The sequence below is a fragment of the Hyperoodon ampullatus genome, assembly GCF_949752795.1.
Source record: "Hyperoodon ampullatus genome assembly, chromosome: 10".
NCBI lineage: Eukaryota > Metazoa > Chordata > Mammalia > Artiodactyla > Ziphiidae > Hyperoodon > Hyperoodon ampullatus.
Genome location: NC_136923.1, coordinates 77,144,153 through 77,158,943, shown reverse-complemented (window position 1 = coordinate 77,158,943; position 14,791 = coordinate 77,144,153). Strand labels below are relative to the sequence as shown.

At 38.6% G+C, this 14,791-nt stretch overlaps 1 protein-coding gene across 3 annotated transcripts in view; it reads left to right on the top strand.

Annotated features, from left to right (window-relative positions):
* Positions 1-14,791, top strand: part of CYP39A1 (cytochrome P450 family 39 subfamily A member 1) — a gene marked incomplete at both ends in the record, with an annotated part of 64,303 nt that overhangs the window by 25,118 nt on the left and 24,394 nt on the right. For all 3 annotated transcript variants that reach the window (XM_079712543.1, XM_079712542.1, XM_079712541.1), the window contains one exon: positions 12,871-13,004. In XM_079712543.1, coding sequence (XP_079568669.1) covers positions 12,871-13,004 — 134 coding nt within the window. The remainder of the gene's footprint in view (positions 1-12,870; positions 13,005-14,791) is intronic.

The following is a 14,791-nucleotide window of genomic DNA, read 5'->3' as shown; positions in this document are numbered from 1 at the left end:
AGTTTATCCATTTCATGTAGGTTATTTAACTTGTTGGCATACAACTGTTCCTAGTTTTCCCCATAATCTTCTTTATTTCTGTAAGCTCACTAGGAAAACCTCTCCCTCATTCTTAATTTTAGTAATTTATGTCCTCTTTCTTTTTCTCTTGGTCAGTGTAGCTAACGGGTTATCAATTTTGTTTTCAAAGAACTAACTTGATTTTATTGATTTGTTTGATCTTATTTTTTCTATTGATTTTCTGTTCTCTATTTCATTTATTTCTGTTCTAATCTTTATTATTTATAATTTCTATCTCCTTATCAATATTCTCTATTTCGGTCTTTAGACATGATTAATTATTTGCATATATTTAAAATATCTGATTTATAAGTGTTTCTTTAGTAAATCCAATACCTGAGTTTCTTCAGGGATAGTTTCTATTGAGTGCTTTTTCCCTGTGTGGTCTATATGTTCTTGTTGCATGTCATATTTCATATTTTTTGTCATGTGTCTTACAATTTTTAAATTTTGTCCAATTTAAAGCTGGACATTTAAAATAATGTAATGTGGTAATTCTGGAAATGAGATTCTCCTCTCTGCTCAGGGTTTCTTATTATTGCTGCTTGTTATTCTTGCTTGTTTGTTGGTTTACATACATAAATTCCAAAAATATTTGATGTTGATAAATGCTATGTGAAAAAGAAAACAGAGCAGATTAGGGAGGATCAAGGGTGCCAGAAATAGGAGGAAAGTGGTAGCTTTAAATAGTTGGATCAGAGTTGGCCTTCCTGGAAAGGTGATATTGAGCAAGGACTTGAAGATGGTTAGGCGTTAGAAAACACGTATCTAGAGGAAGAGCTGGTTTGAGTTAGAGACTGCAGGTGTGGCCTCACTGTGTTCTCACAGAATTCTCACAGGCATTAACATTTGGGTCCTATTTAGACTGTGTTTTCAAGCAATTTTCTTTTCTAATTTAGGATTCCCACTGTGAGTATCTGCCCACCAGCAGAAGGTCGTTCAAACTTAAAAACAAACAAAAACAAATAAAAATGCATTTAAAATTTTAAACTGGTTGCATTTGGCCCTTTTCACCTTCTTGTGTAAATTTATGGTAGCATATACAGCACTCTTGTTTGTTTTTGTGTTGTTTTTTTTTTGCATGTGTGTATTGTTTTTGTTTTTTAGTGGCCATTCAGTTTTATTGCACATTTATTTAAGGGAAAAATTAGTAAAGTTTTTTCTGTTAATTTACAAGGAATCAGGTTAGTTAACAGAAATGCACCTGCATAGAAACAATTCCTGTCTTACATAAAATCACGATTTGTGGATCATAAAAACACACTACAAAATTTTCATTGGATAAAAGTCAGAAATTTGATTCATGGCTTTCAATCCTGTCACTCACTAATTGTGTGATTTTGGATAAAAGAGAAAATTTACTCAGAGCCAACCAATAACGTTTCTTGACACCACTGTGTTCTGATTTAGCAGCAATCCTGCCTTGGGACAGACCAACACTGTCAAGTGACCAGATGCTATTACCTGGTGACACTAACTTAATGGCTACACTCACCATGCACTGGTGAGGAAAGATTTCATCTCTGCTCATAATTATAAACAAGCATAAAAACCAGCAGAGTGATAAATGAGGCTCAGATCCTATGATGATGTTCTAGGCAAATTCCATGTTGTTTGCATTATTTTAATTAGTTCATCAGTTTTACTTCATTGCATTTAAACATTTTCATTTATTCTTGAAATCGTCTCTGTAGTCACCTCTTACCCATGTTATAACGTATTCAACTTTTATCCACTTGGATGTGTCCCAGTACCATCTAGATAACCCATAGCAACATCCTTGGAGGATTCCATCATGGCATATTAAAGACCTGAGTCCCTCCAGCTAACTGAAGAAGCTCACTCTTGTTACCCCTCTGCAGCCTGCCAGGGCTCAATGGCTGATAGCCAAAGTTGTGTCTATGATAGAGTCTTGGCCCTTATACCACATATCGACCAAACTATTGAAGAAAGAGATCAGTAGCAGAGCCAAGGCCACTACAATGGAGTTATGAATGGAGAAAAGTTATTTTATTTTAAAAAATTCTCTCCATTCCCATTCCTAGCTGGACAATATGAACCTAATTTGGAGATTTTGGAGGCTCTGGCGTATGATACTGGAAATTTCTTACATAGCCTCATTTTCCTCTGTTAGCCCAGATTTTAAAAATCCTGGAATAAACTCAGAAAACATTAAATTATGCCAGAGCTTTTCACAAACTACTTCTCATCCATTGACCTTGCAGAATATATGTAGATTACCTAAGAAAGTGTTTATAAATGCAGGAGATTCCATTGGAAACACACTCCAAGTATATAATTTTCTTGTCTTCTTTTCCCCTTGGCCTTAATGACCAAGATGGTGTCATTTTGGAGCTCACAACTGGTTACTTTCCAATCCGCTAATCCAGGCACAAAGACAAGGGTGAAACTTGCGTGGTTGATATCTGGCCCGTGAGAGGATTCCCAGGAGGCTACATTCCTTCCATTATTTTCTGCCTATATAATACCTGAAGTGTGTCTTGTGACACCGTAACCCAGGAGATTTTGTGTGAAGTCATTCTGTCTTCATTTATTGCCTAGCTTCAGCAGGTGGAAAGAGATACCCCTGATAGCTGTAGATTATTTACAAGCTTAGAGATCAGTCCTACTCTGGCAGTTCTCATTTTATTAAGCCTTTCACTATCTCACCCCAGTGTAGCACAGTTAATCTGCTTTGTCTATTCTCTACATTTTTGATTCAGACACAGTTCTTTTCCCTGAGTGTTCCGTTGGAGAATTATTCAGGCATTTAGATAATCTTTTTCCCTCTTTAGAAAATAATGAGATAAAGGTATTCAAGTCAGGTTGACATCTCTCCAGAGAACACAATCCAAAAATTTAGAATTATTATGCAGAGTTTATAAAGAAAGGGTATTTCTAGATCTAAATTGATTTTACCTGTTACTGTTTACCCATTGTTGTCTTTTTTCATCAATATCTCTACCTTTTATTTATTATAAATTGGACTATGTTCTTTATTCCTTGAAAAAACTATCATAATTATGAAGCAGGCTTCATTTTATATTCTAGTAGAAGAGGAACTGATAATCTCTTTTTAATATATGAAAGAAATATTTCTGCAAATAACATAGGGTACTATTTTTTTAGAGGAGAATCTTATTTGGTTGTGTTGGTTTCATGGCATTAATCTTTTCTCTAAATGATTGAATGAGATTTGGTATATTTTTATATGTGCGTTGACAGATGGAAGAAAGGGTGGGGAGGGTCAGTCTTTTGATTCTTGACTCTGTCTTCCATCCATCTTAATAACCTGTTCTGAGCACTATTTTAGTCCTTGGTATCTTTCTCAATTCACTGTTATAGCTGCCTCTTTTCATTCTTGGTCTGTAGTTATGAACGTCACACTGAGGCTGCTGATCAGAGTCTACCCCCGAAAGGTTATTGCTTATAATTTTCAATAGGTGTCAAGCAGAGTGCCAGGCACTGGTTATCGATCCCAGGGGAGGACTCTAAACACTTCTGCTCACTGCATCTTGGTATCAAAGTTGCCAAGGAAAACACAATGCTGTCAGGCACTGGATGCAACAATGCTAAACTCGGGCTTCCCTGGTGGCGCAGTGGTTGAGAGTCTGCCTGCCGATGCAGGGGACACGGGTTCGTGCCCCAGTCCGGGAAGATCCCACATGCCGCAGAGCGGCTGGGCCCGTGAGCCATGGCTGCTGAGCCTGTGTGTCCAGAGCCTGTGGTCCTCAGCGGGAGAGGCCACAACAGTGAGAGGCCCGTGTAGCGCAAAAAAAAAAAAAAAAGCTAAACTCACATAGAGAAGAAAGAGAGCAAGATCAGCTTCAGGAATGGGTGTCAGTCCCCCATCACCAGGATGTCTCTCTCCCTGTGGGCGACGCAGGGAAATTGGCCACTGCACACCCCTCTCACACCGCAGTGGAAGGAACCCTGTCCCTTTTCCTCGGAGGGCAGATGTAACAGTGGGGTTGGACAGGTGCCGTATTCTGCACATACTTTAAGCAGAGACAGAAGAGTACTCTCTGCCCCTGAAACAAGGAAAGATATTCCCACACAAGGTGATGCACCTGGCACAGGCTGTGTAGAGGCTGTGTGGGCCCTTTGTCTCTTGGTGAGGAAGTGTTCCAGGCCCAAGGCCCACCCTTCCACAGCTGAGTTGGGTCTGAAAGACTGAGCATGAGACCCGCTTTTCCCAACAATAGGAATATATGTCTGATAATCAAAATTCATCCTAAATCCTTCAGATGCCAAAAAGTCATATCCACCCCTGGAAAAGTCTGAAGAACCAGAGCTGGAAGTTCAGAAATGACTGAGGTGTTTGGAAGAAGCTGGTGACTAGAGAGGGAGAATTGAAGGAGCTGCGACCTGCCAGACTCCAGCTACAGTCCCTAAAGCCCTAATGCCCATATTCACTGTCCATGGACAGTCTCTAGGCTTATTCTCTGCTTTTCCCAGTCTGTATCCACCACAAATACCTTAAGCTGTTTGTAAGTCTTCCCTTCCACTTTCCATCTGTCCTTCCTGTTTATTTAACTGGTATTTCTCTTACATAAAGACATTGAGGACAGGTTGAGGACAGGACCTAGAGGGAGGAAACTATAGCATTTAAAAATGTACATATTTTAAAAAAACAATCTAAATAAAGAAAAACCCATATCATGTTCCTATACGGGAAGGCCTAATATCATGAAAATGCCAACCATTTTCAAATTAATATATATTTAATTAATTATAAGGAGAATTCCAATGATTTTGGTGGGGAGGAAATTAACGAAATGACTTAAATATTTTTTTGAAGAATAAGTGTGATTAGAAATTAAGATTAATCGAAGTGTAAATTGGTAAGGCCATATTTACCCTACCAGATAGTAAAACTTATTATATAAGTTGCTATAACAAAAGAGTACACGACTGGCATAGGACAAATAATTGATCATCATGGCCCTTATTTGCTTCCCTTTTGCCAAAAAAAGCAAATTCAGAATCTTTTCCTTCAAAGGTAAAAAAAAAAAATTACAGGAAAAAAGTTACTTTTCTATTTTGTTTCATATTCTTGAGACAAAAGTTTCTAAATTGTCAACATTTGCAATAAGTTAATATTCCAGAAGCCTGCAGTCATTTGGGAGACTATATTTATAGTCATTTTATAGGGAACAGCAGTGAACTAAAAAGCATATAACTCCACAGCCTAGCATATACTTCATAATCTTTCATCTACTCTCATCTTCTTTCTCTTGATTTTTTTTTTTTTTTTTTTTTTTTGCGGTATGCGGGCCTCTCACTGTTGTGGCCTCTCCCGTTGCGGAGCACAGGCTCCGGACGCGCAGGCTAGCGGCCATGGCTCACGGGCTCAGCCGCTCCGCGGCATGTGGGATCTTCCCGGACTGGAGCACGAACCCGTGTCCCCTACATCGGCAGGCGGACTCTCAACCACTGCGCCACCAGGGAAGCCCTCTCCTGATTTTTTAAAAATAAATTTAACTTAATATCTTTCTTACAGAATTTTGTCTCAGAGAACATGTTCAGTAGTGGACGTGTACAGTAATGGACATGCATAGTAATAAAGGAAGTTAGTATTTTATAAGGAATAAAACCCAAAGTGTACACCTTTTTTCTCTATCAAAGAAACATTTAGGGGTTCCAGATTAATATGGCAGAGTAGGAAGATCCTGAGCTCACTTCCTCCCATGGACACACCAAAACCACAACTACAAGTAGAATGATTATCTCTGAGAATGACCTGAAGACTAGCAGAACAGATTTTCTACAACTAAGAATGTAAACAGAATGCCATGTCAAGATAGGTAGGAGGGTCAAAGATGCAGTCTAGACAGAACCCATACCCCCAGTGTGGTGATCCACATGTGGGAGGGATAGCACAACTGCGGAGGTGCCCGCTTCACAGTGAGGGGTTCCAAGCCCATGTGGGGATCCTCAGCTCGGGGACCTGCACAGGGAAGATGAGCTCCCATAACATCTGGCTTTGAAGACCAGTGGGGTTTACATTTGGGAGAGCTGGAGGGCTATGGGAAACCAAGACTCTGCTCTTAAAGGGTGCACACACAACTCACTTACTCTGAGTACCAGCACAGAGGCAGGAGAATGTGAGGGGTACCTGGGTCATACGCTGCAGGAGAACAATTTGGGGGTGAGTGCTGGAGGGGTAGGGATCTGGTGGAATCTTCTCCAGGGTTGAAGGCACTGGCCAATGCCATTTTTTTTTTTTTAACTCTCCTTCCACAATCTGGCCCAGTACTGGCAGGCAACATTTCTGTCACTCTCCATCAACTAGCTAACACCATGTGCCCCACGCCAGCGTTCTCCTGAGGACCCACCCTGCCCATCCCACCCTCCCCAGCCAGCCCCTTCAAAGCGGCCCCTACCCCACCTGGCAGGTGGCCTCAGCTGGCCCCGGCAACTGTACAAAGTGGCTCCACCTCTGGGGGGTGGGGGGACACCCTGCATGCCATGAACCCACAGCAGTCACAGCAGAGCCACACAGCCAGCCAGGGCACAGTTGCAATCCAACCACACAGGAGGATGCACACAGCACACATATGGGACATCCCAGGAACACCTGGCTCTAGTGGCCAAGAGGGATTGCACCCCTGTGCCCCACAGGACACCTTATACATAAGCCTGCTGTTTCAAGAACAGGAGATATAGTTGATCTACTTAATGCATAGAAATAGACACAGAGGGTTAGGCAAATGAAAAGATAAAGGAATATCTTCCAAACAAAAGAAAAACCTCAGAAAAAGAACTAAATGAAACAAAGATAGCAATTTACCAGATAAAGAGTTCAAAATTATAGTCATAAAAATGTTCACCGAAGTTGGGAGAAGAATGGATGAACTCAGTGAAAACTTGAAAAGGCAAATAGAAGATATGAAAAAAGACCCAATCAGAACTGAAGAATACAATAACTGAAATAGAACATAAACTAGAGGGAATCAGCAGCAGATTAGAGGATGCAGAAGAATGGATCAGTAATCTGGAAGACAGGGTAGTGGAAATCACCCAATCAGAACAGCAAAAAGTAAAAAAGAATAAAAACCAATGAGGAGGGCTTCCTTGGTGGCGCAGTGGTTGAGAATCTGCCTGCTAATGCAGGGGACATGGGTTCTAGCCCTGCATTAGCTGGGAGGATCCCACATGCCGCGGAGCAACTAGGCCCGTGAGCCACAACTACTGAGCCTGTGCGTCTGGAGCCTGTGCTCCGCAACAAGAGAGGCCACGATAGTGAGAGGCCCATGCACCGAAATGAAGAGTGGTCCCCGCTTGCCACAACTAGAGAAAGCCCTCGCACAGAAATGAAGACCCAACACAGCAACATCTTAAAAAAAACAAAAAAACAAAAAAACAATGAGGATAGTTTAAGAGATCTCTGGGACAACTACAAGCATACTAACATTTACATTATAGGGGTCACAGAGGAGAAGAGAGAGAGAAAGGGACAGAAAACCTGTTTGAAGAAATAATGGCTGAAAACTTCCCTAACCTGGTGAAGGGAACAGACAGACAAGTCCAGGAAGCAGAGAGAGTTCCAAACAAGATGAACCAAAGACACCCACACCAAGACACATTATAATTAAAATGTCAAAAGTTAAAGACAAAGAGAGAATCTTAAAAGTTTCACAATATTTCTTTTCACATTTGAAAGAATATTGCAGAAAGGGGTTTATTGCTGTCTCCTTTTGGGAGACAAGTCACCAAACTAATTTTCATCTCACTAAAAATTTCCAGAAATTTGTAACCAGTACATTCTCATTGCCTGTAAATAACTGTTATAGGATCATTGGACATATAAAATGTATTGTAAATGATATCTACTTCAGGACATTTTATCCTTTCTTACTCTTTCTGAGATGTGAATGTAGCTTTCTTCTTAGAAGAAAACAGCAGTTTTGTAAATATATGAAAATATCCCTGGAATAGAGATATAATATTTTAATTGAATATTTGAACATTACTTATCATATTCAAAAATTTTTTTATTCCTGAAATGAAGGAAAGGATGTAAGATACTTATTTTATATTCCTCTGGAATACTGTAAATTTTATTTACTATTTCTCTTTAGCTTTGTCTCTGTTCTTTAAAAACTGACTTTTTTTTTCAGGAGCTTATCTTGAGATCTCTGCTTGAGAAAATATGCCAGAAAACTCGTTTCCTATTATTCTCTGTCAGCAATTGATGTCTCTGCTTCCTTGATTTTTAAGAGAAATCATAGAAATGCTGGATTTTTTCAAAGCTGTTACATCATTTCTCCAAATAACAGTATAAACACCAACTTCTGTTATTTGATATTGCTTTTTAGCAAAATTATAAAATTTGGGAAGCAAATTTCATGACCAAATTTTGGTAGGAATCATTGCTTAAGGTTATTACATCAGATTCTTTATTTTTCAGCCTTTATCTCATGCATTTTTTATCCCAATTCACTGTCCTTCATGTGTACTATGCCTTTTGCACACACCTTAATTTTAAACATTTTAAATAAGCTGTTCTGTGAATATGAAAGACAATGTCTGTGAAGGAAGACAACCTCACAGTATAGAACAGCAAACAGAACTGAGAATCCCTGCTTTCAAAAGTAAATAAAGAGGTGGTAGAATGTGTCGGGATGTACTCTTTAGATTTCAGTGGAGTATATTCTTTGCTTCACTTCTCTGTGTGTCCCTTGGTAGACATACACCTGTCTCTCATTTGTGGGGAAGCACAGGGCCTCCTCAGTATTCATCCCCACCTTCTGATTCAATCTCCTCAGAATTATGTCTCCAGAGGTATGAATGACTCGGCAAATGCCTGTCATTCTCCTTTTTTTCGCAAAACATGGGTTATTTTCCCAAAATGATTAGTTAAATCTTGATATAATGTTACTTCAGGACTATAGGAACAGAATTTTTGTATTTTATGTATTTATTTATTGAATAAATGTGTGTGTGTGTGTGTGTGTGTGTGTGTGTGTGTGTGTGTGTGTGATGGGGAGGGAGCTTGAAATATGAAGAAGACAGAGGAGTCATCTCTCAACAAAGGACCTGCTTTAGTGATCCTGTTTGATTCATGTTCCTTTTTTTTTAGGTCCAAGAAATCATATTTTTATAATTAATTTTGGAATTTAAGTTACTTTTCTCTCTGCCTGGGTGAATGCTACTCATCCTTCCAGGCTTAGCTGAAACGCCAGCCCTAGGCAAGAGGGGATGAATGCCACTGAGACTCAAATCCTCTCTTATGAAACTTATATTATAGTTATTTGTATCCAGATATTATTTTGTGTCCTTATGGCCAAGCTCCTTTAAAACAGTGACTGTGTCTTTCTTATTCGTTTCTCCTCTCAGGGGAGGTGCTGGGACCCAGGCAGCAAGGGTAAGGGCTTTTAGTGTAGACAGACATAGGTTTGAAGGCTGCTCTGACACTTTCAAGCTTCTCCTTGGACACATGATAACTTGATAGTTGGCAGATTGTGATGAGGAATAAATGAAGTGGTCCAACATATTGGTGACATTAGATGGTCAATAAATTAGTGTTATTCTCTTCCTATTTCTTACAGCACCTATGCTTGGGCTAACATGTAACAGATATGAAGCAAATATATATTGAGTGAATAAATGGTTGAAGTAGTAGAATTTTAATCTATTATATATCCTTAACAAATATAAGTTACAGTTACTGTGTTCTAACATGCTTGTCATCATGCCTGCGGAAACCCAAAACTATACAGAACATTTTAGAAACATTCTTCGCTATTTCTGAACTCAAGACTCATCCTTTCTTTTACTTGGTTTCAAATATCCTATGATGATTTGGTTTGACTTTTTTTTTTTTTTTTTTTGATACGCGGGCCTCTCACTGTTGTGGCCTCTCCCGTTGCGGAGCACAGGCTCCGGACGCTCAGGCTCAGCAGCCATGGCTCACGGGACTAGCCGCTCCACGGCATGTGGGATGTTCCCGGACCGGGGCACGAACCCATGTCCCCTGCATCGGCAGGCGGACTCTCAACCACTGTGCCACCAGGGAAGCCCCTGGTTTGACTTTTATTGCATTTGTGCCAAGAATTAAACAGATGGCTTCTGAATTTTACCCCATAGTTTCTTCCCTGGCTGCCTTTTGTACTGGTCCCCATCTCCATTAGGCCCTAGCCCTTTTGATGATTACCTTGGCATTCTTCCAAGTGGAGCCTTCTAATTTTAGAGTCAAAACACTGGAAGAACAAACCACAGATGTGCATTGAAATATGTACAGTATGGGTACAGAGCCATTTCTAAGAGTTATAATAAGAAAGGTCTTTAACCTAAAGATGTTCTTTGAAAACAGCATCTTTTTCTTTTTCTTTGTCTAGTCTGAGAATACTACCTTAATTTTCCTACATCACACTGGGACTTGAGAAACTAAAAATATTTTTTCAAAACATTTATTTTCCAAGTGTAGTCTACATCTCTTCTACATTTGTAGGTCATAATAGATTTTGTTTTAAACTCAGAACAAGCTTTAGTTTCTTTATTGTATAATACAAAACATTTTTTGCACTTTATAATTCAATTAGTCTCCTAAGAATAATTGATTAAAAAACCTTTTCTCCAAAATAAGGTCAGAAACTTCACTATTACCAGAGTACAAACTTTTTCAAGGCCAGAATTATGCCTGTCTCGTAATAGGTTGGTCACTATGGAGTCACACAGATCTGATTTCAAACACTTAATCTGACCCGTGGTAGTCATTTATCCTTGATCAATTAGAGAAGTATTTATTTTCTGTATCTTGTAGCTTCAGTAAAGTAAAATACAAAAAATAAGTAGAGGGATTGTTTGGTGAATTTGTCTAATGTAGATGCTCTAAATAGATTTTTAAAGAGAAAAACCTTTTTTAAAGTAAGATTTAGAATCTGAAGTGTAGGTTACTGCTAATTTCTTTGTAGTGTCCATTCGGCAAGGGCCCTCATTTGCTGGGGTCACCTTGGTTTCCAAGATAAAGGTGAAATTGGTCTGAACTCCCTCCCAGAGTTCTAGGGATCTTTGGAGGGAGAAGTGATGGAGGCGGCCAGAAGTGGAGGCCTGTGCCTCTCGGAGTTTCTCTTGACTTCCAGTCTCACATTTCCTGATTTCTCCACTTCTGCTCTTTTCCCTTCTGCAGTTCTGCCTCTTTTCCATATTGCATTGCTTCCTGGACATACCCAGATCTTTATTTCCCCAAGTGTTAACTTAAGGTATGTGTTAGCTGAATTTATTAAAATATTAAAAATATAGGACAAGGAAAGGGAAAATTACACAGTAGCCAGAAACAACTTAAAAATTGAGTATATGACATAAAGTTGAATTTTCTCTTCTTAAAAGTCCCATCTGCCATTTCTCCCTTGGAGAGTTTTCCTTAGTTTTCTAATAGGTTGTCAGTCACCTGCCATGTGGACAATGGTCTTCTTTTTCTTTTTTTTTTTTCACTCAAGTACACTCTAAAAGAAACTCAGATCCCCTCATACATTTTAAAGTTGTCTTCTAAAATTTATTATCCTGAATTTCAATACCTTCCCTGCTTTTAACTATCTTCAAATATTTTATATCTCATAGAACGGTTTCCTTGCCTGCATGGTGTACCTGTTAACTGTGTGTTCATTTCTTACCTCCTAGACTGAGTGTATTGCAAGAATGCCTTCATTGTTGTAACCCTGGTGGAGGCTGACTCAACTCCTGGCTCTTGCCCAGTGCTCAAAAATCTGTCAAGTTTAATGGAGTGTATAGATGCCCCTATGGGAATTAATAGAACCAGAGCTCAAAAACCCTAGTTCCCAGACTCCACTAACCAGAAACATTTGCTTCTGACTCCTCAGGAATTCCACCTGTACTGACCGAGAAGGTTTCCCAGGCAGCACCCACCCAACCCTCTTCTGCAGGATGGGCTGGCTTTAGGAGAAGCCTCATCCAGAGTGAAAGAGAAATGTGGCTGGAGACCCACATTCCACTCTCATCCACTCATGCCCAGTACAGTTGGGAGGAAAATGTGAAAGTTGACTTAAACTGACCATGTTGTTCACTTTTATTAAGCAAGTACTGTCAAAATTGAAAGCTGAGTTGTTTAATTTTCAAAATGTAAACATTTTACTTGAAATATCGTTAATTAAACTGTCTCATTTGACTGAAGTCCCTGACCATATGTTGGTCCATAGAAAGAGCAACCGCAATCCTTTTCCACGTGACTACAATCTAAATATTAGCTAAGGTATGCAACTTACAGTAGGAATGTTTGATGTACCTGTGTTTAGAGAGCTCATCATTCCAGATGAAATACATGTGTCCCATCACCCCTTTCCTAATATTCTTTTGGGGCTTTCTGAAATGTATGATTAAAAAGCAAAAGCAAAAACAAAAACAAATCAGCAGGGAAGAGATAGAAGTAGTAAGTCAGGTGGCTTCTCAGATCTCTTACTTCGTACTTTTGATGCCAATCTTTTATTGCTCTTTCCTTAAGTGGAATGAGAATTTGGACAAGAAACAATGAAATGAGTAAAAATTGAACATCTTTCTGACAGGGACTATCTTAGTCATCTGATAGCCATAGGACTGTGAGAACCAAGGTTGAATACCAATCCATTACATTACAGTAATCAACATTGGTTTAGTTTTATATGCCATACATTTTAACTTGGTAAGAAGAAAATGATAAAAAGAGTCAATAACTTACTAAACTTGGTATGCAAAAGTAATAATAATATTAACACCTGATATCAGAGACAGTATTTAACTTATATAGCTTACATAAAATCATTTTCTGGCCTCTTTAAGTCCATCTTTTTTTTTTTTTAATTCTCTTTCCAGGTAAAGATAAGATTAAAGTGTCTGAGGATGACTTGAAGAAACTCCCTCTAATTAAATGGTGTATTTTGGAAACCATTCGTTTAAGAGCCCCTGGAGTCATTACTAGAAAAGTGCTGAAGCCAGTTAAAATTTTGGTGAGCATTGGTTTTGTTTTAAAATAATGAACCTTCTGTGGAAAAAAAGTCGATATTTTGCCCATTTATTATTAGATAATTTCTTAAGTTCCATGAAGTACTATGTGACCCTAAATAGGTTACTAATAAGAGTTGTGCAGCACCAGTTTGTTAATATAGGTATCTATCTATTGGCAACTATTTTAGCTAAAACATAAGCCTTTCATAATCATTTTGGCTATGTGATTCTATATCAGAATTAGTATAATCCTATTTCAATCAGGCAGGAGGGTCGGATAGTGTTTCCTCTGCTGAACCAACCAATGAGTATTACTGAGATGGAATAGGTTGAGGAATTGAGTGTGTGAGGGAAGTCCTTTAGGATAACTGGAAGACAGACAGTTCAGACCACAGATCACAGATACAGGAACAGATAGCAGGAATGCCATGGATAATAGAAACTGATATTAGGAATTAGTGACTGAGTGAGGTCCTCTCTATGGGCAAAGTAGGAGAATATTCTCAAGTGCACCATGAAAGGTATGTGCATGTGGCAAACGTTCAGTTCAATATCTGGTGAATCATTCAGGCAGAACAAAAAAAAATATTTTTTAAAGGAATGATTTGGGACCTAAATTATCCAGATAGATTATAATTAGTTAGCCCTCCGCTCTTGTTAGCTTTTTTTCCCACGGCTTAAGAGGGCTTGGATTAAAATCAAGAAAATTTTGTAGTAATAGGATTCAAAAGAGACAAAAAAATCCAAATTTGATACAAGTTGCAACTTGCTAAATCCAAAAACAAACATAGTTTATTTAACTGATCTTATGTAGATTGTAGCATTCAGTTTCAGAGGGATTTTAACAGTTCTTGCTTTTAAATAATCAAATTATCAATTATGTTAAAACTATGACTATAAGAGAATATATATATTTAAATATTTATAAATTTAAATATATATAAATTTATATATGTAGTAAAAGAATATATATATTCTGTATTGAGAGGAAATAGTCAAACAACTTGGTGCAATTAAGTAGAGCAATGTGTTTATTACTTTGAATATTACTATAATTGTTATTGAACTTTTAGTAAGCCTTATTTATATTCTGGGTAGTAGTAAATTAGCTGAAATGCAGAATAGTTATTTGACAAATAAGCGGGTATTTTGATTGTTATTTTAAGCATATAGATCCTATACAAGTTTTGTTAGATTAATACCTAAGTATTTCCATTATTCTGGAGCTTTTGGAAATGGTATTTTTATTCTTTTATTTATTTATTTTAATAAAGTGGGCTTTTCTTTTCTTTTTATTTATTTATTTTCTATTTGGCTGCGTTTGGGTCTTTGTTGCTGTGCGTGGGCTTTCTCTAGCTGTGGCGAGTGGGGGCTACTCTCCGTTGCGGTGCGCAGGCTTCTCATTGCGGTGGCTTCTCTTTTTGCAGAGCACGGGCTCTAGGCGCACAGGCTTCAGTAGTTGCGGCACGCGGGCTCAGTAGTTGTGGCTCGTGGGCTCTAGAGTGCAGGCTCAGTAGTTGTGGCACACAGGCTTGGTTGCTCTGCGGCATGTGGGATCCTCCCGGACCAGGGTTTGAACCCGTGTCCCCTGCATTGGCAGGCGAATTCCCAACCACTGCCCTACCAGGAAAGCCCTGTAAATGGCATTTTTTAAAACTTTGATTCTCCACTGTACATTACTTGTCTGTAGGAATATAGTTGATTTTTGTGTGTTGACCTTGTATCTGCAATGTTGTGACATCAATATAGAAACCTAAGTTTCATTACAGTGTAAATCTGTCATTAAAAA